The sequence below is a fragment of the Triplophysa rosa genome, linkage group LG6 (assembly GCF_024868665.1).
Source record: "Triplophysa rosa linkage group LG6, Trosa_1v2, whole genome shotgun sequence".
Lineage (NCBI taxonomy): Eukaryota > Metazoa > Chordata > Actinopteri > Cypriniformes > Nemacheilidae > Triplophysa > Triplophysa rosa.
Window position 1 is genome coordinate 19,851,466 of NC_079895.1, and position 22,500 is coordinate 19,873,965.

The window sequence follows — 22,500 nt, forward strand, 5'->3', positions numbered from 1 at the left end:
TTTTTGCTGCAGGGCCCATTTTGGCAGCCTCATTTTTGTGGTGCACTTGAAGGTGTGTGTATAAATTACTTGTGTTTCCTCCGGATGCTGCCACCTTCGTCAGGCAAAGTTTGCAGATTGCTTCGTTAACATTTTCAGGTTGAATGTTTGCATTTGGTTTGAATCCAAAATACTGCCAAATAGGCGCTTTTGCATTGCGTTTTGAAACTGAATCGTCTGCCATTCTCTTTCTTTTTAGTCAGCTCGACTCCTGCCACTGATCTGCGACGTGACTGTCGCTCGACGTGACTGTCGCTCGGCATGCATTGCACGCGCAGCTGATTTTAATTTTTAATTAGACACTTTTTAATTAGTGTCTGTTCTCTTCTAAACTAAATGGTTTATTTTACTTACTTAAATATTTGAATAAAAAAAAAATCAAAACAACGGTGAGAGACGGTGCCACGGTAGGGCAAGTGACGTAACGGTGTTGTGACTTAACACCGGTATAACCGCGAACACCGTCTATCGCGGCAAGCCTAGCCTATAGCCTATGTTAGTCATTAATAAATTATGTTAAAACATGTATAAATGATGCATTCTTGACAAAAGCTGTGTGCGTGCGCACATTTGAATAGCCTAATGTCGAGCTGTAAATGGGTTCGGGCTTTTAAAAAGCTGTCAATCAAAATGTACTTGTCGGGCTCGGGCCGAATTCTGTCGGGCTCGGACCCTGTCGGGCCTAACTTTTAAGGCCCGATTACAGCTCTACCACAGGGCTCAGTCTTAGGGCCTCTGCTCTTCGCATTATACATGCTACCTCTAGGAGATATAATAAAGCGACACGGAGTTAGCTTTCACTGTTATGCTGATGATACTCAACTTTATATTTCCTCAAAGCCTCATGAAACACAGTAGTTCCATCGAATAATGGAATGCATAGTCGATATAAAAAACTGGATGAGTAACAACATTTTATTACTGAACTCGGACAAAACAGAAGTGTTACTTATTGGACCGAAAACTGCTATAAGTAACAACCAAGAATACTGCTTAACTGTTGACGGATGTTCCATAAAACCCTCGTCGTCGGCAAAGAATCTTGGCGTTCTATTCGATAGTAATCTGTCATTTGAGAGCCACGTCGCCAACACCTGTAAAATTGCGTTTTTCCATTTTAAGAATATATCTAAACTACGTCATATGCTGTCAATGTCAGATGCAGAGAAGTTCATTCATGCATTCATGACATCAAGACTAGATTACTGTAATGCACTGTTAGGTGGTTGCCCTGCAGGCTTATTACAAAAACTCCAACTGGTCCAAAACGTGGCAGCTCGAGTTCTTACACGTACAAAAAAGTATGAACATATTAGCCCGGTTCTGTCAACCTTGCACTGGTTACCTATAAAGCATTGCATTAACTTTAAAATCTTGCTTATTACCTATAAAGCCCTACATGGTTTAGCTCCTCAGTACTTGAATGAACTCCTTTTGTATTACAGTCCTTCACATGCATTACGCTCTCAGGAGTCCTGTCAGTTGGTAATACCTAGAATTTCAAAATCAAGTGCAGGTGGTAGATCCTTCTCCTATCTAGCGCCTAAACTTTGGAATAGTCTTCCCTGCACTGTCCGGGAGGCAGACACACTCTGTCAGTTTAAATCTAGACTAAAGACGCATCTTTTTAATCTTGCATACACTAGACTTCCATAATATAAATCTTCTGAGGGTTTAGGCTGCACTAGTTGGATCAAACGGAACCAAAAACACAACTGATGTACTTGTTGCACCAAAGAGTGCAGAACAGTACTCTTCTCTCAGCCAGTCTTGTCTCATTGTTCCAAGGTTACCACAGCGAGCAGGATGCAGTTCATGGCCTGACCTGATGGTAGAGCGGAGAACCTGACAAGAGCTGAGATGATAGAGCTGGATAAAGAAGGACGCGGTCACTTGACACGTCTTCACCACAAAATTTCAAATGCTATTAGATTATTAATGATAATCTTAAACTATAATTTACCTTATTAGTAAGTTTATTTATTTTATTTAGCCTTGTGCAAGCTCTCTGGAGCTTGTGCAGAGGCAGCAGCTTTTGCCAGAGGGGAACTGGAATCGCCTGGTTGGGCCTGGGTTCTCCTGAGGTTTTTTTTCTCGATTAGAGTTTTGGATCCAGTTCCAAGACGTTCCTGGCTCGACACAACGTCTTGTTCCCTCCATCAGGAAACCGAAGTTTCATCCGTAACCAAGACGTTTCCCTCATTTCTTGGTTAATATACTCAGAGTTTTCACTAAACCTCCTTTCTGAAATGGGCCCCAGATGAATTCATATTTTATTCATATTACATCAAAAGCACAGAATGTGTTCTATCAGTTTGATTCATTGCTTTTGCATTTGAAACAACACACAAAAACCACGGACTCACATCTAAAAAACTTTTCACTTCACATTGAAAAAATAAAATTATTTCAAGATTTTCAAAATCAAGATCACAACATTTCTGTGAGAAGATTTATTATACCTTCTGACGAGCCTAAATTGCCCTGAATGGAAACAAGACCTGTTGAAAAAAAGAAATAAAGTAAGTTAACTTTGTGAAAAGCTCTTAGGTCTTTAATTCTTCACTTTTATAAAGCTATGTTAAAGATTTTAATCAAGAGCACTGACAGCATGTAAAATGTTCAGATGTTTGTGTTTTATATGGAGGGGCAGATCTAGAAAATGATTTATGGGGTGGTAAGGGGTGGCATAAGAACTATCAGGCGTGGCAACACTGAAGCAAGCGTTTGTAAGGCCTCACATATATACTCAGTGCATACAAAGGGCAGGGAAGCACGTTTTATATCCGTCTGCATAGAATAAATAAGAACTGTTCTATAACTGATTTAGGCTGAACCAAACAACTTGTTAAATAAAGTTAGATATAGCCTCAACTACAGCACTATGTGTTATGCAGTGGCAAAGGTTTTATATCTAATTGTATATCTGGTCAGGCCTGAGCAAAGAGCACTTAGGATTTAAGGGTACATCATACAGTATACTGTATAGCCAAAAGCATAATAACAGACTAAATACATCTGACAGTTGATCNGTGTGTGTGTGTGTGTGTGTGCGTACTTTTGTGTGTACGTGTGTGTGTGTGCGTACTTGTCTGTGTACGTGTGTGTGCGTGTCCATGTATGTGTGTCTGTGTGTTAGTACGTGTGCATATTGTGTGTTTGGAGTGTTTTGTATGTGGGTATGTCTGTCTGTCTTTGTTTTCACCTTTTTCTTGTTTTTGCAGGTTCAACTTTAATTGGTTAGCTTATAGTCAATATGTCTTATGTACAGCTGCTCTGTAACAATGAAAATTGTAAAAAGCGCTATATAAATAAAGTTGAGTTGAGAGTTGAGTTATTGTCATTACTATTTGTATGTGAAGGCGGGACATTACATTTACATTTATTCATTTGGCAGACGCTTTTATCCAAAGCGACTTACAAGTAGGAGAGCATATAAACATTTTTTCAACACGCTAAACAGTACCGTTAGTTTACAAGGCCATGCTACTAGGAGTATTAAAGCTGGAGTTCGCAAAGGAGAGAATGAACAACAATTTTTTTTAGACAGACAGCCAGACAGTTATTGGTTAGTCAAATACTATATATACTATACATATGTTTCTGAGTATGTGCAATCCCTGGGATCCAACCCATGATTTTGGCGTTGCTAATGCCATGCTCTAACCACTGAGCCACAGGAAAGCATACAACCACAGGAAAGCGTACTTTCTCCACTGAAGCTCTGAGTGCTTGACCAATCACAACAGACTGTTAAGCCAAAACTCGCAGGTGACCAATCACAACAGATTGGGTCAGCTTGACCAATCAGAGCATGTCCGAAGGAGGGACTTTACAGAAACCGGAAAAATCTGGTCGTTTTGTGAGAAGAGAGACTGCGGTGAAGAATAATGGTAAAGTATGTTAAAAATAAAGTGTTTTTTCACAAACTAAGAGTGAACTCAAGCATTGTCATGTGTTCCTTCGGACAAGTAAATTTGTCATTCACTTGTCCGAGTACAAAAATTACTTAAAAATATATTTATTTGAATTCTCAATATAATTGTTTCGGATTTAGCTTGGTCAAGTTTGCTTCTATGCATTTTAACTATTGTCCGCTTTGGCTGCCTGAATTTGGTTATAGGCCTACTCTCCGTGACTGCTATAAAACAAACGCAAGCCGTAATTATTATTAGTATTACAGTCATCATGAAACGGAAGTTGCAATTGAATTCTTTTCCGTATCGTGAGGTGTGTCCGAGTGAAACAGCTTCTGAAATTAGAAAAACTGTAAGGCGGGGCTTTATCAGGTCAGTATAGTCCTACCTCTTTTTTGTTGCTGACGTCATGTGATGAAGAGTTGTTGTTGAGAGGGGGAGAGGAGCATAACGTTTTAAGATTACAAGTGCAAATTCATTTAAAAAAATAATATGGTGCGCGGATAAATCATTTATAATAATCACTGCAACGCTGTGTAAAACACTTAGAATTTTCCTGTTTGATTGCATGGTGACTTTAAGGCTGCTACAAAGGTGCTACAAAGGTTTAAAGTTTGGTAGCACAGGCCAAACAGTAGGAGCACAAGTATAAATCGTCTGTTGTCATCATTAAAAAAATGATGACGTAAGTGTATTTCATTCTTGTCTCGTTCAGAGTAGCGCAGTGTCGTTGCTAGAAAACACTCCTTTGTTTGTTTACGACCGTCGTGTCACGTGTTGAAGTCGCGTTTGTTCTCGCTCTTGTTCTCGCATTTGTTCTCACTCGTGCTGGTTTTTGCTTGTTTATTGCGTGTTATTTGGAGGCGTGTCCTGCTGAATTCAGCTACAGTGGCTTGAAAAAGTTCACACCCCCTTCATTTTATTCACATTTTGTTATGCTGCTGCCTTATCTTAAACTACTTTAAATTATTTTTTTTTTAAATTAATCTACACTCCATGCACAATAATGACAAAACAAAAAACTGATTTTTGACAGCTTTGCAAATTTATTAAAAATAAAAAACATAAATAAGTACATTGCATTAGTATTCACACCCTTTTCTGGGACACTTGAAATTTAGCTCAGAAACATTAGTTTTGCTTGTTGATGTTTATACACTTCGAGTGGAGTTAACCTGTGCCAAATTCAATTGAATAAGTATGATTTGGAGCGGCACATACCTCTCTATAAAGGGTGCAACAGCTGAAAATGCATATCAAAGTAAAAACCAAGACATGAGGTCAAAAGAACTGCCAGTAGAGCTTTGAGACAGGATTGTATCAAGGCACAGATCTGGGGAAGACTTCTGAAAAAAAATCTGGTGTATTGAAGGTTCACAGAAGCATGTAGCCTCCATTTATCCTCAATGAAAGAGGTTTGGAACCACCAGATCTCTTACTTGAGCTGACCTCCTGTCCAAACTGAGCCATCGATGGAGAAGGGTCTTTGTTAGAGCGGTGACCAAGAAGCTGATGATTACTCTGGTTGAGTTCCATGATCATATACTGTATGGAGATGGGAGAAACTTACAGAAGGACAAACATCACTGCAACACTCCACCAATCTGGGCTTTATGGCTTAGTGGCCAGACTCAAGCCTTTGCTCAGTGAAGACGCATGGAAACTTGAAATATGCAAAAACGTACTTCAACGAATCTTTCAAACTCTCAGAAACAAGATATTCTGGTCTGATGAATCTCAGATTCATGCATCATGTCTGGAGAAAAACAAGCACTGCTCAACACCTGTACAATACCGTCTTAACAGTAAAGTGTAGTGGAAACAGCATCATGATGTGGGGGTGTTTTTCAGCTTCAGGGACTGTACACAAAATACGGAGATAATGATCATGAAAACCTAGCCAAGAACATTCAGAACCTCGGACAAGGCAGAAGGTTCATTCTCCAACATGACAATGATCCTAAGCACACAACTAAAACAATGCAAGAGTGGCTTATGGACAACTCTGTCTATGTCCTTGAGTGGCCCAGCTAGTGCTTGAACCCAACTGAACATCTCTGTAGAAACCTGAAAATGTTTGTCTACTGATGATCTCCATCCAACCTGACAAGAGTTTGAGAGGATCTGAGGAGAAGAATGGCAGAAAATTGCCAAATGCAGATGTTTAAAGCTTTTCACATCATACCCAAAAAGATTTGAGTCTGTAAAGGTGCTATAACCATTTTCTGAGTTGAGGGTGTGAATACTAATGCAATGTACTTATTTATGTTTTTTATTTTTAATAAATTTGCAAAGCTGTCAAAAATCAGTTTTTTGTTTTGTCATTATTGTGCATGGAGTGTAGATTAATGTAAAAAAATAATAATTTAAAGTAGTTTAAGATAAGGCAGCAGCATAACAAAATGTGAATAAAATGAAGGGGGTGTGAACACTTTTTCAAGCCACTGTACGTGATTCAGACGGGTACTTAAGTGTGATTAACCACCGCCGGAAAGCGGTCGTGTGAAGACCGAAGAGTGTAAAGAGCGAAGAGTCTACCTGCGCGACTCCACCGAGCAAGGACACCGACAAGGCACTTCAGTATTACGTTTTTTGCACTTCGACTATTGCACTTTATTTACTCTCTTCTGATATTTGTCTTGTATATTTCTTACTCTCCCCTTCTCACCATGTGTTTTGATATCCCTACTATTACTACAACTCGTAAAGCACCTGCACCATGCCAAAGGCAACGCAATGCTAATAATCTGTGCACTCTTTCAGCATCCACAACTGTCTCAACTATTTTTCCTATTGTCTTATGGAACTGCCAATCTGCGGTAAACAAAGCAGATTTCATTACAAGCTTTGCTAAACAATTCTGGTCTCTCTCTACTAGCACTTACTGAAACATGGATCAAACCAGAGGACACTGCCACACTGGCAGCCCTCTCCTATAATTACACTTTCTCCCACAGCCCACGCACATCAGGGAGAGGTGGAGGAACCGGTCTACTTATCCCTAATGATTGGAAATTCAAGCAGCTAGCACCCGCATGTGACAACAGCTCCTTTGAGTCTCACGCTGTAACTATCACCCACCCTGTTAAAATTCATGCTGTAGTCATTTATCGTCCCCCAGGTGAGCTTGGACATTTCCTGGAAGAGTTGGATCTACTTCTCTCATACTTCCCAGAGGATGGTACTCCTCTGGTGGTACTTCTTGGAGATTTCAACATCCATCTTGGAAAACCACAGGCTGCCGACTTCAACAACCTGACTGCGTCGTTTGACCTCCTACTTCACCAACCCACAAGTCTGGTAATCAGCTGGATCTTATCTACACACGCCACTGCTCCACTAATCACGCCCAGGTCATCCCGCTGCACACATCTGATAATTTCCTCGTCACTTTGGATCTCGACCTAAATTCACCAGATGCAACACACCCGTCCCCACTGGTCGCATTCCGACGTAACCTACGCACACTTTCTCCCTCCCGCTTATCCTCAGAGGTCTCCTCCATGCTCCCTCCCCATGAACAGCTCTCTCTACTGAATACAAACAGTGCCACCGACACTCTTTGCTCCACTCTAACATCCTGCTTGGACAACTTATGCCTTCTTACATCTAGACCAGCCCGCGCTAGCCCATCTGCCCCCTCGTTATCCAATGTTCTCTGAGAGCATCGCGCCAAGCTCAGATCTGCTGAGAGGAAATGGCGAAAATCTAATGATCCTGCTGACCTCTGTCTCTATCAATCTCTCCTCTCTTCTTTCTCCGCTGATGTCACCTCCGCCAAAACTCAGTACTACCGCACAAAAATCAACAGCTCACCTGACCCTCGTACCCTCTTCAAAACCTTCTCTGCTCTTCTTTGCCTGCTACCCCCCCACCTTCATCGGACTTGACGGCAAACGATTTTGCATCTTTCTTTGTAGAGAAAACTACAATCATCAGCAGTCAGTTCACTGTGCCGTGCCTGAACATGCACAAACTCCCGAAGCCTGCTCGCTCCCCTCTTTCTCTCTCCTGTCTCAAGCTGACGATTCCAAGGTCATTGCATCTAACCACCCGATTACCTGCCCGCTAGATCCCGTACCAACCCATCTACTTCAGGCCATCTCTCCATCAGTTGTCCCCGCTCTGACCCACATTATCAACTCTTCTCTCACCACTGGTACATTTCCCTCGGCTTTTAAGGAGGCCCGTATAACCCCGCTACTGAAGAAACCCACCCTTGATCCTGCACTGCTAGGAAACTACAGACAGTATCTCTCCTCTCCTTCATTGCAAAAACCCTTGAGCGTGTGGTAGCTGACAAGCTCTCCTCATTTCTTACACAGAACAACCTCTTGGACAGCAACCAGTCTGGTTTCAAAAACGGTCATTCCACCGAGACTGCACTGCTCTCAGTCATCGAAGCTCTGAGACTGGCAAGCGCGGCCTCTAAATCAACTGTGCTCATCCTCCTGGATCTATCTGCTGCTTTTGACACTGTCAACCACCACATTCTCCTGTCGACCCTCAAGACTATGGGTGTATCTGGACCGGCCCTATGGTGGTTCGAGTCTTACCTCTCGGATAGGTCATTCAGAGTATCCTGGAGAGGTGAGGTCTCTGAATCCCAGCATCTCATTACAGGGGTACCCCAGGGCTCAGTTCTTGGACCGCTGCTCTTCTCCATATACACAACGTCCCTAGGCTCTGTCATTTGGAAACATGACTTTTCCTATCACTGCTATGCAGATGACACACAGCTCCACCTGTCATTTCAGCCTAATGATCCAACGGTTTCTGAGCGCATCTCGGCATGCCTGCATGACATCTCACTCTGGGTGAAGGACCATCACCTGCAGCTGAACTTGCAAAAACTGAACTGCTCGTGATCCCGGCCGACCAGAAAACTCAGCACGACCTTTCCATCCAACTAGCTTCATCAACCATTACTCCTTCCAGAATGGCCAAAAACCTGGGAGTGGTAATTGATGATCAGCTGAACTTCGCTGATCATGTTGCCAGCACCACCCGGTCCTGTAGATTCATCCTCTACAATATTAGGAGAATTAGACCTTTCCTGTCTGAGCATGCTACGCAAGTTCTTGTCCAGGGTCTTGTCCTGTCCAGTCTGGACTACTGCAATGCTCTTCTGGCTGGTCTTCCAGCTTGTACAACCAGACCTCTTCAGATGATCCAGAATGCAGCAGCGCACATCACTCCTCTCTTCGTTAGATTGCACTGGCTCCCTATAGTCACTCGCATCCAATCGAACAACGTCTTGTGGTGCCGTCCCACAAAGGGAAAAAATCACTCTCACACACTTTCTCCGGATGTGTTCCACGACTCTGGAACGATCTCCCTCTTGCCACAAGATCCCTCTTGCCACTCTTCCATCAACATCTAACCCATTAGCACAGTCTTCTACTTTTCTACTTTCCTATTCCCCCCCCAAAAAAAATCTTAGCTTCATATACTGTGATAGGCTGACTGAGACCAGTTATACTGCAACCATGCATTGTTGTACTTTTGTTGCACAAATTGCTTCTACTGTTTTTCCCCTACTTTGTATGTCACTTTGGATAAAAGCGTCTGCTAAATTACTAAATGTAAATGTAAAAAAAAAATATGCAAGTGCAGTTCATCATGAATAGGCAGGTAAATGACAAATGCCATTAATTTTACATACAGATGGATAAATTAAGGCCATATCATTTTTAGTTTACCTAAATTTGTTTGTACCTAAAGTTCTGTGTTTTTAATTTTTTACTATACAATAGTGGTGTATTTGTCCACATAAATTACTGTAGTATACTATAGTATTTACTATAGTAAACTGCAGTAATATTCTTAGATACTATAGTGTTTTTGAACTTTACTATATTATACAGTGTTTATCAATTTACTACAAGGGCACTACAATTTTCAATAGCAAATACTATAGTACACTACAGTGTTCAATTTAACAGGACTTTTATTTTGATGGGTCTTCGGGAAGACGCTTGAGTTTTTGTGTGTTTGCAGATAGTTTCACTCAAACAGTAAAACGCTCATAAAATAAACTCTCAGAGCAACTCTGGAGATGAAGTTCATGTGTTCATATCCTCATACAGTGCAGACGGAGCTAAATCTTCCCCCAGGCAATCTCCCTCCTAAACAGATAACTGCTCCTTAAGAGCAATATTCCACTTTCACTACTCCTATAGTGTGCACTATAGTGCCTTATTATATGTACATTTTATTTCTACATGTACTGTATGTAACACTACCTCTACTTACAACATTATCCATTTGCACAAGTGTACATACAATCTGTTAATATGTATATACTACCCTGTACAATGTCTCTTATATGTTATTATCCCCCATTTTCTGTACAATAGTCTTTTATTTTATACAGTATATGCATATTTTAGAATCTTTTAGACTGTAAATCTTATTATATTTGTATTGCCATTGTGTTGAATGTCTGTACTAGAAGCTTCCAACACCAAAGAAAATTCCTTGTGTGTGTGCAAGCACACTTGGCAATAAAGCTCTTCTGATTCTGATTCTGAAATCCTCGACCTACACTTGTGTTTTATGTTAATCTATGCACATAATTCACTCAGACACGTAGAACAGCCAGAGGACTTTTAAATAATAGGATTTGGTGTACCCATCTAGTTAACGTACATGGACTCTAATTATTGTCACACACAAACAAGCACAACCACGACAAACGCACTTCACACAAACATGCAGCTCTGTCTAATGCTGCACCTATTTTATTATTCTATGTATGTCGCACTTTTATTTTTTTTTCAAGTTACTTGTCCGGTCGGGCAAGTAAAATTCTCTCTCACTTTGCCCATACAAAACTTTCACTGCTTTGTCAGAGCTGCTGTTCTCTTGTTTGTGGTTCCCGTCAGTTTAGCAAGAAGAAAGTCAAGTTCAAACCAGAGTCATGCATTAGCTACAGTTGTGTTCAAAATAATAGCAGTTTGTTTAAAAAACTGAGTAAAGCTCAAAATCCTTATAATTACTTTTATTTCAATACACAAATGCATTGGGAACACTGCATATTCTATTCTAAATCATGAAGAAAAAAGTATCAAATTTGTTATTACTCTACAGAAAGTGAAGAAAAAGGAATGTTTTACTGTACAAACATTTACTGTATAAAATGAAAAATGCTTGAAGATTTAGCGTTCTTGTGAATCACTGCACTAATATTTAGTTGTATAGCCACGGTTTCTGAGAACTGCTTCATATCGGTGTTGCATGGAGTCAACCAACTTCTGGCACCTGTGAACAGGTATTCCAGACCAGGACGATTGCACTACAGACCACAATTCCTCTGCATTTCTTGGTTTTGCCTCAGGAACACCGTTTTTGATGTCACCCCATAAATTTTCTATTAGATTAAGGTCTGTAGATTTGGCTGGCCACTCCATAACGTTAATCTTGTTGGTCTGGAACCAAAATGCTGCTTGCTTACTGGTGTGTTTGGTGTCGTTGTCTTGTTGAAACACCCATTTCAAGGGCAGTTCCTCTTCGGCATAAGTCAACATGACCTCTTTAAGTATTTTAATGTACTCAAACTGATCCAGGATCCCCGGAATCCGATAAATAGGCCCAACACCATAGTATGAGAAACATCCCCATATCATGATGCTTGCGCCACCATGCTTCACTGTCTTCACAGTGTACTGTGGCTTGAATTCAGTGTTTGGGGGTCGTCTGACAAACTGTCTGCGACCCCTAGACCCAAAAAGAACAATCTTGCTTTCATCAGTCCACAAAATATTGCACCATTTCTTTTTAGGCCAGTCAATGTGTTCTTTGGCAAATTGTAACATCTTCAGCACATGTTGTTTTTTCAACAATAGGACTTTGCAGTGATTGATGGCCATCCGCGGTGGAGTTGAAGACAGATCCCATCATTCCACGCTCCTTCACAGCGTCGTTGTTGTTGTTTTGATCGTGCGCCCTCTAGCGGCAGTTTTTACAAACTGTAGCTTTAATAGAAAGTTTTAATAGTTAAAAGTTCTGAGTTCTAAAAACATGAACAAGGACTATTTAGTTGTTTAAGTATGTCCAAATTGAACATTCAACAGGTAGAAAATTTATATTATTTACTTAACAGTATAAAATTAGGTGTAGAGCCCTGAATGGATCTATATGGGAGGAGAATGTCCATTTGTCACAAAATAAATCCAGATAGTGGCTTGTATCACCCTGAAGGATTTTATTTTGTCATAACTGCTGGCTGGTGGTTGTACATTGTCTTGCCTATTACTTGCTGTTTGCCCAATGTGTAAATAATTGGACATACAATATTGATTTGAAATATTGTATTAGCTCATTTGTAATCAATTCAAACAGACAGCAGAGTCATACATTAAATTTAAGTGCTGTCAAAATGGATGTGTCTATGTTTTAAAGACTCTTGTCTTGATTTTGTCTTGCTGGAGAGTGTGTGCTGTTTATATTTTTTATCTTTTCAAGAGACACATCACACTATTTCACTCCTGAGACTTCAATCTTCTCAGCACATTTTCTGAAAGGGTTCTCCGCAACAGCAGTCCTGCACCCCGCACACTTCTCAAAGCAAAGGACGTTTGCAAGGATGGTTACGCCATCCAAAGTATCTGTATAGATGAGCATTAAGCGTTTGGTTTGCAGGAAAACAATCCCAATATAGATTTACCACCCCTCTGCATTTTTCTGTTTCTTTCGGTTCTTTTGGTGCATGTGTTCATGTTTCTGTGTGTGGGTGAGGATGATCTCTCCTGTCAGGGGTCTTTTTGTGAGATGGTGCATGAATTAATTTAAAGCGCAGACTAGACAGGCCTTTGATATGGTCGTAAAACATTAGCAGTGGAGATATCTCTTTTCTTGCTCTCGAACCATATAGCAAGCAAGAGCAGGGTCCAGAATGTGCTTTGTGCCACACCTGCCAAGTTACTTCAGACATGTAACTTCAGCTAGAAGTTTTCTCTCACATTCATGTCTGATGGTCTCATATGTCTCTCTCTGCAGACCCCCAGCGCCTGGGCCGATGAATGCGGACAGAAGAAGAGGGGCTGTCACAAACGCTCAGCCTCCTGCGGCAGCACTGACCAGCTTAAAGAGGTCAGGACGCGTTTAGGGTCTGATCTCCTCTCCTCCCCCGCGCTATGTTACATTCAGTGGTAGCATGGCCGGGGCTGGACCCCCTTGTTGTCTTTCATTTCCCCCGTGTGAGACTGTGGATGAGTAGACAGGGCCATTGGATATGTTGGGTGGGGAGGCTGTGTCAATATCATGTTATTTGCAGGCTCTAGTGAACCAGAAGCAGTCTTGTCACCACGCATTACACCCTCCCTTCCTCCAGCATGTGTGTGTGTTCACCCTTCATTGCCCGGTCACATCCTCTAGCAGCTTTATAAACTGTTGTCTATTCAGCATTTATACCATATCATGTTTCTCCTCCCTTTGTTGTCGTTCTTTATAAGAGATCAAGATGGTCTGGTTGTCCACCGCTAAGTTTTTTCCAGTTTTGTTTTAGCTAGTGTTGTCACGGTACCAAAATTTCAGTAGTCTGTACCAATACCAGTAAAATTCCACGGTTCTCGGTACCAATTTCGGTACCAAAGCAAAACACCAGTACATGCTAATCGAACCAATTTTATTAATAAAGCTCATTGTTAATATAAATGTATAGAAAGCAATTCCATTTTGTATACATGAAGTATAAGTTAATTGTTGCTGAAACTGTTGTGTGCTCTCTGCTGATGCTGATGAACATCCTCCTCAGTCTGCTGCTGTATAAAACAAATAGAATAAACTTCAGTAAGTCAACTTACTGAATAAACATGCATATGCAATATTAAAACAAACCTCCGTTTTTATACTGCATTTACGCAAGATTACTTACATTAAGGTAACTGTATATTAAAATAATAAATGCAACAGATATATTTTTCTTTAGTTTAAATGTGGATTTTTAAACCTAATAGAGTTACAGTATCTATCCAAGACACACACATTGCTAGTCATATAGTTAGTATGATAGTTTTCTAGCACATAGATTTCAGATAGGCCTAAATAAAATATGTACTGTAAACCCCACCCTGTCCTCCCATTTATTTTACCCCATTACAGTTATAAAAGCATTAAATGGTTAATAAGGACACTTGACTGGATTAGCATTGGCGCAAACAAATTAACACGCAAACAGGGACGTTTATTTTAACGTAACCTTTAAATGTAACATACGCTACAACATTCATAATGCAAACGCGAACAGAATTTGAAACTTACCGCTTGAACTTGTTAATTTAAATCCGGATGTTTCCTCCTTTCACCACAAAACTCTGTTCGTTTTCTTCGTGATATGACTTTAATCTGAAGTATTTCTGTGCGCATCTCTTGTGGATCGGGGCCACGTTTATCCGCTCATCACGTCTTATTGCGTCTATAAAAAGTTTCCGACTGACAACCTGTCAGACAGAGCATCAGTACCCGGTTGACCCGGTACGTCGGTGGTACCGGGTCTTATGAAAATTAGGTACCGACAACTTTTTTATTTTTAGGTACCGACTTGGACCCGAAGTACCGGTACTTTTGACAACACTAGTTTTAGCTGTCATATTTTTAGCTGTGATGCTGTAAAGATCCAGTGAAATGACTGCAGCCTTCTTTCCTGTTTGGGTGGAGCGCCTTAGCCCTTTTAAAAAACAGTTAACAGCCATTAACTGTGATTTGATACTTGCTAACTAGTTGCAGGTGACATAAGGGCAGGGACATACTCAGAGAGAGCATTTGATTGGACAAAAGTGTATGTAGTGCAAGATGAGTCATCAATATTCGAAGATGGGGTCCAAGTGTAATAGACAGATTAAAAGCAGCAAAACTCTTAATATCATTTCATGGTATCTTTTAGGGACGTGCACGAATGTTCGAATATTCGATAGGCAATAATTATTAGACAATTAAAAATGCTATTTGAATATTCATATTTTTCATAAGAATAAAAAACTGCGGCAGTTACCACTAAAGAAGACCTTATTAGAGTTGTCTCATCTTATTTAACGCTTCATCTGAAATGATTTGATACAGAAAATATAAAAAATTTGTATGTTTGTATGTTCATTTGTATGTGTTCCTAAATCTTTGTTCACTCAGATCGCAAAATTGCAAAATATTAAATATTTTAAGTTTACACACCGGTGGCTGCCCAGATTGCGTGTTATGCTCGGCTCACATCACCATATTAAAATGTTTAAAACACAGAAGTCACAGAATTCGTTAACATAACTTACATTAGGTATAAAAATACCAACGTTAACAGTAATTCGTTTATTTGTTATTGGTAAATACATATTTGTTCGTTAAAAAATATTAAGTATTGCTAACTTGAAACATGAAAAAGAACATTTCACTGCAACTAATATTAATGAATTTCACCTTAACATAAGACTGGTACCTTTTTCCATACCTAAAAGCCTGTATTTTCCTCCTAAGAAGTTCAAATAGGGTCGTCGCCTTCAAGCTATAGCCTATAAATAAATTTGCATGCAGGGATGTTTTTTTTTAAAAATGCGCTGTAATTCCTTAGTTACCTTAGTTGATATTATTTATTGATGCAAATGCAATGCAAAGCTAAACAAGACAGACACTGACCATGAAACGACAAAGAAAACAATATTTACATTTATTCATTATATGTGGTGGTGATCAGCAGGATGAGTAAATATCTTCCTCAGATGATGGTCACAAGCACTACAATCACTCTGTTTTTATTGCGGGTATTTTTTAGGATATTAACAGTCAGCATGGAGGTATCAAGCCCGTTTGCTTTATTTATTATCAACATTATAAATAATAAAGCCAGATGTTTAGTCAGATCTGGGTTTTGTTACCGGGAGTTAGAAGAGCAGTGAGTTTTCTCCGCTGTCAGCTTGTTAACAGGCTGAGGAACTATTTCACCAGAGTAAAATAGGCCTATATGCTTGTTTATCTTATCAAGAGCACGTAAAACAAAATAAACAAGATAACAATATATGACAGACTGTCAATATACATTGCGTTTTGTATTGTTTTTGTATGATTTCACTCCGTGTAGATGTATGATTTTTTTCAATGTTGCAAATTTTTTCAACATTAAAAAAACCCTATATAAAGGATAATATTTAAAGATAATTATAAGCTTGATGTGAAATTGTGACTAAATAAAAACTTTATTAACTTATAAAAATAATATATATATTCAAATATGAAATTATTGAAAAATGCCCGTCCTTAGTATCTTTAGTGTGGGGGTGGGGTTTCACAAAATACTGTACCGAACAATTACCATAATATCATAGACCATATCATGATAATATCATAAATCATTTTGCAATGGATAAGTTTTGCCACAGTGGTAACAAACTCTCTAATTCTTACACTCACATTTTAAGTGTAAGTTGTTGTTCAAAAAAGGGGAAAACACAAAATAAAATGAAATTACAGGTGAATTTAGCTGATAACATTATTTGTTCATGTTTAGAAACTACATTTAAATAGATATTGTGATATGTTTTCCGTGAATTATTTTGGACACGATAACTAAAGATATCTTCCCTAGAGATGACAGCCCTACTTTAAAAGCAAAGGAGTATTGATCTTATGTATACATGTGTTCATCTATTACTGTATGTATCTGTCGGCTGTAAAGTCTGAGAACTGTGTTAGTAAGTGTTTGTATGTACAGGTTTTATACATTATGGGGTTATATGCATGGTGGTTTCCCTTCAAGAATGGTCAAAGTCTGAGCAACCAAACTGTTTTTAAATTTACTAAATGATGCTTATTTAAAATGTAAAAATAAATTAGTGGTGAGGGTTAGGGCATAGAACATACACTTTGTACAGTACAAAAATCATTAAGTCCCCACAATGTTTAGAAACCCACTGTAGGTGTGCCTACAGAGAAAACATTTATAGCTAGATGAGATCTGAATGAGATCTCAACACTATATAACTTCATATGTTGCTTATGCCAAAAAAAGCATTGATTGTATCCTTCACAGAAGAAGGCAACCCAGATAAGCTCATGACATGTATTGCTGGACCCCTCTCATCACAGGACAATATTAACATTCGAGTCTTTTGTGTGGAAAGCAGCTGTCTGTTTAGTAGTCAGTGAGTTTGCTCACTTAGTTTTGAAACAAAGCTAAAGTTTCTGGTCCAAGCACTTCATTCGGTTGACCTAAATACACCTTGCACCACAGTCACACACCAAAAAAACCCCACATGGACCCATTATGCCCGCTCAGATATGTTTCTGTGGGACTTGTGTTGCTGCTGGAGGCTACAGGTGAGATTAGAGTAACTCATTAAGTGCTTTGCTCATAGACACTGTTGACTGACTCAAGCCTGAGTTTACACCCGATGTCCGATCCCATTCCTCACCTGTATCATCTTTCTTACCCCTAGGCTGTTGAGAAAGGGTAAAGTGAGAGATGATGTGTAGGTATGAAGGATGTTAGAGAATACAGCCATGAGATGCATACTCTTGCACACTTTTTTGACCAACCAACTAACTAACTAAAGAGATTCCTTCAATGTGATTCTGTGAGAGCTTTGTTGTGAGTGACAGTAGTTGAGAAACTCTGTCCTGATAATCTCTGTCTCTGTGTTTCAGATTGTAAAGTTGAGGCAGCAGCTCCAGCGCAGTAAACACAGTAGCCGTCACCATCGCGAAAAGGACCGCAAATCTCCCTTCAATGGCAACCACACTGCTATAAGCCAATCACTGGTGAGTTCTATCCAGCAGACGCAGATGGAGGAGATTGAGGTGTTGTGTTGTCTGTTACCAAGAGAAAGAGAAGGGTTTTTGGGTCAGTCTGTTGTACATAGGTGGATATTTTTTTTTAGGGATGCAATGAAATGAAAACATTCACAGCCAAACCCAATAATTCTGGAAACATTATTGCAGTGCTACAAAAATATGTTTAAATATTGTTTTGCATTTTTACAAATGTAGTAAAACTTTATAAATATACAAGCAATGCAATTATTTTGATCGATTTGATTGTATGTTACAAAAAACAAAGAATGATTTATTTCTTCTGACAAAATTTTTATACAGTGGCTTGCAAATGTATTCATCCCCTTCATTTTATTCAAATTTTGTTATGTTGCTGCCTTATCTTAAACTACTTTAAATTAAAAAATAATTTACATTAATATACACTCCATGCACAATAATGACAAAACAAAAAAACAGGTTTGTGACAACTTTGCAAATTTATTAAAAATTAAAAACTGAAGTAAATACATTGCATTAGTATTCATACCCTTTTCTGGGACACTTGAAATTTAGCTCAGAAGCATTAGTTTTGCTTGTTGATGTTTATACACTTCGAGTGGAGTTAACCTGTGCCAAATTCAATTGAATAAGTATGATTTGGAGCGGCACATACCTCTCTATAAAGGGTGCAACAGCTGAAAATGCATATCAAAGTAAAAACCAAGACATGAGGTCAAAAGAACTGCCAGTAGAGCTTTGAGACAGGATTGTATCAAGGCACAGATCTGGGGAAGACTTCTGAAAAAAAATCTGGTGTATTGAAGGTTCACAGAAGCATGTAGCCTCCATTTATCCTCAATGAAAGAGGTTTGGAACCACCAGATCTCTTACTTGAGCTGACCTCCTGTCCAAACTGAGCCATCGATGGAGAAGGGTCTTTGTTAGAGCGGTGACCAAGAAGCTGATGATTACTCTGGTTGAGTTCCATGATCATATACTGTATGGAGATGGGAGAAACTTACAGAAGGACAAACATCACTGCAACACTCCACCAATCTGGGCTTTATGGCTTAGTGGCCAGACTCAAGCCTTTGCTCAGTGAAGACGCATGGAAACTTGAAATATGCAAAAACGTACTTCAACGAATCTTTCAAACTCTCAGAAACAAGATATTCTGGTCTGATGAATCTCAGATTCATGCATCATGTCTGGAGAAAAACAAGCACTGCTCAACACCTGTACAATACCGTCTTAACAGTAAAGTGTAGTGGAAACAGCATCATGATGTGGGGGTGTTTTTCAGCTTCAGGGACTGTACACAAAATACGGAGATAATGATCATGAAAACCTAGCCTAGAACATTCAGAACCTCGGACATGGCAGAAGGTTCATTCTCCAACATGACAATGATCCTAAGCACACAACTAAAACAATGCAAGAGTGGCTTATGGACAACTCTGTCTATGTCCTTGAGTGGCCCAGCTAGTGCTTGAACCCAACTGAACATCTCTGTAGAAACCTGAAAATGTCTGTCTACTAGGGATGTAACGGTATCAACATTTCACGATACAATAGTACCTCGATATGAAGACTACGATATGATATTTATTGAATTTTGTGCAGAAAAAAAACAAAACAAATGAAGACTTGGAAAAATGTGGCATAAGTGTTTATTAAACTATGATTGAACAAAGATCACATTTATTATTTTTAGATTAGGTAATTTTAAAGTGCAAAGAACAGTAATATAATAGCATAAAAATTAATAACATAAAAATTGAGAACATGAAACATGAAAAAATTAAAATGAAAAAAGTTTGAGTTGTTTGTCAACTTTTAACAACTCACAACCAGTCAGGTACTCGCCTCATTCACTGCTTCACTCACTGCTATTTTTTTTTCTCCTCATATCATCATGAAACTTTTCGGGGTGATGTAACAAATGGCTCTTCATATTAGTCGTATTCCCCGAATTGTACTTCACCGCAGTCTGGCAGTGTCTGCATATTGTTTTTTGTCTGTCCGTCACCTTTTCTCGTTTCTTGTTACGGGAAAACCGAAATGCTTCCACACATGCGATTTATAATTCGCTTTAGCTTCAACTAGAGGTGGGCGGAATGGCCAAAAATCTATTTCAAGGAATGAGTAATTTTATTTCACGGTAACGATATATTTCATGAAACAATCTCCCATTATAATTCTATATTTTATACCTCATTTTTCTTAGATTGATTTAACTAATTTATTTATTACAGTTCATTTAAATGCTCACCATAGTTAAAATGTAGGTAAGTTATGAAAATGTACTAAAGATATCAAATTAAGTTCTGATAATCAGATGTATTATTTATTCATATTTATCTTCTGGCTATATCATATGTATACAGTAGGAAGATAGACAACATATATAACAATAAAGTATGAATATGCACAAACAATGAGAGTACAGTATATGACTAAACTGGTGTTCATGGGGTCTGTACTGTAGGTCTTTATCGCTCTTCACTCTCTATTAGATGAGCACTTTTAGTGTGTTGCGACTCTCTGTCTTTAGGTTTGTTTATTCTCGGGCTTGTTTTTGCACTGCGAGTCTCTGGTGACTCCTCACGCGTCTCCCAAAACTGGAGGTAGAAGCGCGTCACATCAAAGCGCTCACGCGCTCGCGAGCATCATCGCGCATTTCAACGCAAGTTTCAACTTGGCTCGCCTTAAGTTAAACTTTATAAAACTATTAACAGCTTTTCAAAACAACCTGACTTCTGAAATACGTGTTGAGAATGAGCTTTTTTAAATGCTGGCGCAGATCCCTGCACGAGCACTGCGGGTGAGAGAAGCGCCGGACTGGAGCGGATCACTAAACTACAGACTGAAAGAAGGTCAAAAGAATGTTTGATACGTTCATTTGTTACGGGTGGATTAATTCAGTAGTTTTTTTCAGAATAGCGCCTAATTTGCAGAGCGCCGAGTTAACCACGCCTACTTATTTACATTCCGCGGAATACACGGAATAGAAAAATCTCTTACGGTTGACATTTTATTCCGCGGTAACGGAATATTCCGTCATTCCGCCCAGCCCTAGCTTCAACAATTTGTAAATCCGTTTCTATGCCACTAGCGGCATCCGCCACTTTCGCTCAACTTGATCTGTAGCGGGCGGCAGCAGAGCGCAGAGGATGATGGGCACGCATGGGTTGATGGGAATTGTAGTTCCCGCTTCCCTCAACTCGCTCCATTCGGCTGAAAAAACTACACTCTACCTGGAAGATCTATCGTCATGCGACCACGATAGTATCGAAAAAAAATGCTATCGCGATACTTCGATATTTACAATACCGTTACATCCCTACTGTCTACTGATGATCTCCATCCAACCCAAAAAGATTTAAGTCTGTAAAGGCGTTATAACCATTTTCTGAGTTGAGGGTATGAATACTTATGCAATGTACTTATTTTTGTTTTTTATTTTTAATAAATTTGCAAAGCTGTCAAAAATCAGTTTTTTGTTTTGTCATTATTGTGCATGGAGTGTAGATTAATGTAAAAAAACAATCATTTAAAGTAGTTTAAGATAAGGCAGCAGCATAACAAAATGTGAATAAAATGAAGGGGGATGAATACTTTTGCAAGCCACTGTACATGCAGGTTTTTATGCATAAGGTTATTACACACGAATCCTGCATCAAATTTCCTCGAAGTACAAGTGCAGAAATTTTAACCACAACATGTATCCATGTGTTGGTACTCAACTATTTCATAGTTTTTTGTTAGCTGGTATTTTTAAAGCATCCCTAGTTTATTTTTATTTCTTTGGTTTAGAATGTCTGTATAGTTGTTCAGCCCAGTCCTGTTCTCTCATGCTGCGAGCGTGTTTGTTTGTGACTATGCATGGTGGCGCATGAAAGCATGTCATGGTGCATGTGTGTACTTTACACACTGGTCCTATTTGGCAGGGCCAGGTGCAAGCTCGAAGGCTGTTTCGGAGTGAAAGAGCTCTCTTCATAAAGACAGAAACAGTGAATAAATTACTGTGGCCTCTCGCTCTACCATGTCTCCCTCTCGCTCGGTTTCACCCCTCCCTACCTCACCCTTAGTCTTTTTCTCGCTGTCTCTCTTTTTTTTTGTCTATGAATTAGTCCAGCATGTGGCGAATGTGCCGCACGCCTGGTCTTTACTGTACTATAGCTGCCAGCCAGTCAATTAAAGACCACACTCTGTCCATCCTGCTGGATGTGTGTTTCAGAGGCCCGTTATGCGGCTGGGACCTTTTTTTAAGTGCATGTGGCGGGCTCAAGCACCATCTGTCGTCTCACTGTATTCATCTTTTGTGTTTAATCCTCTAAACTGTACTCAGCCCCTCTGTTGAACAAAACACCAAACCATTCACGGGCGTGACTGGACAAGAATACTGATTTGAGATCAACGCTTGAACACCTTTAGATGTAACTTCACAGCTGTCTGCTGTGCACTGTGAAAATTATTTGTTTGGCTAGTGTTTTGTAAAACAGCCAGGAAAAGCTATGCTGATCATTTGAATCTAGTCAAACTTTTTTCAACATTTGGTAGTATTTGAAATAGCAGCAGCATTTGTAATAGTGTTTTTTGCATTTGGATGCAATATTTACTATGTTAGTAAGACTGTGTAAAAGTTTGTGGATTAGTCAGATGCTTTTATCAAAAGTGAATAGTGTATTGGATCCTGTCAGTATTGAGTTACAGGAAAGCTCACATTAATATACAGTAACGTTTAAAAGTTTTAAAACACTTAACTGTAAGGTGTATATTTCATTTTTTTAAATTACTTTTGTTG

General features: G+C 39.3%; 1 protein-coding gene across 2 annotated transcripts in view; it reads left to right on the forward strand.

Moving 5' to 3' along the window:
- fam117bb (family with sequence similarity 117 member Bb) overlaps nt 1-17,883 on the forward strand; it is a 93,188-nt gene extending 75,305 nt beyond the window's left edge. The window contains exons 3-4 of one of the 2 annotated variants that reach the window (XM_057335250.1): nt 12,957-13,049; nt 17,586-17,883. In XM_057335250.1, the coding sequence (XP_057191233.1) occupies nt 12,957-13,049; nt 17,586-17,834 (342 nt within the window). In that variant the 3' untranslated portion in view covers nt 17,835-17,883. The remainder of the gene's footprint in view (nt 1-12,956; nt 13,050-17,585) is intronic. The other variant, XM_057335251.1, reaches the window with a different exon arrangement.
- The last annotated feature ends 4,617 nt before the right edge of the window (nt 17,884-22,500 follow it).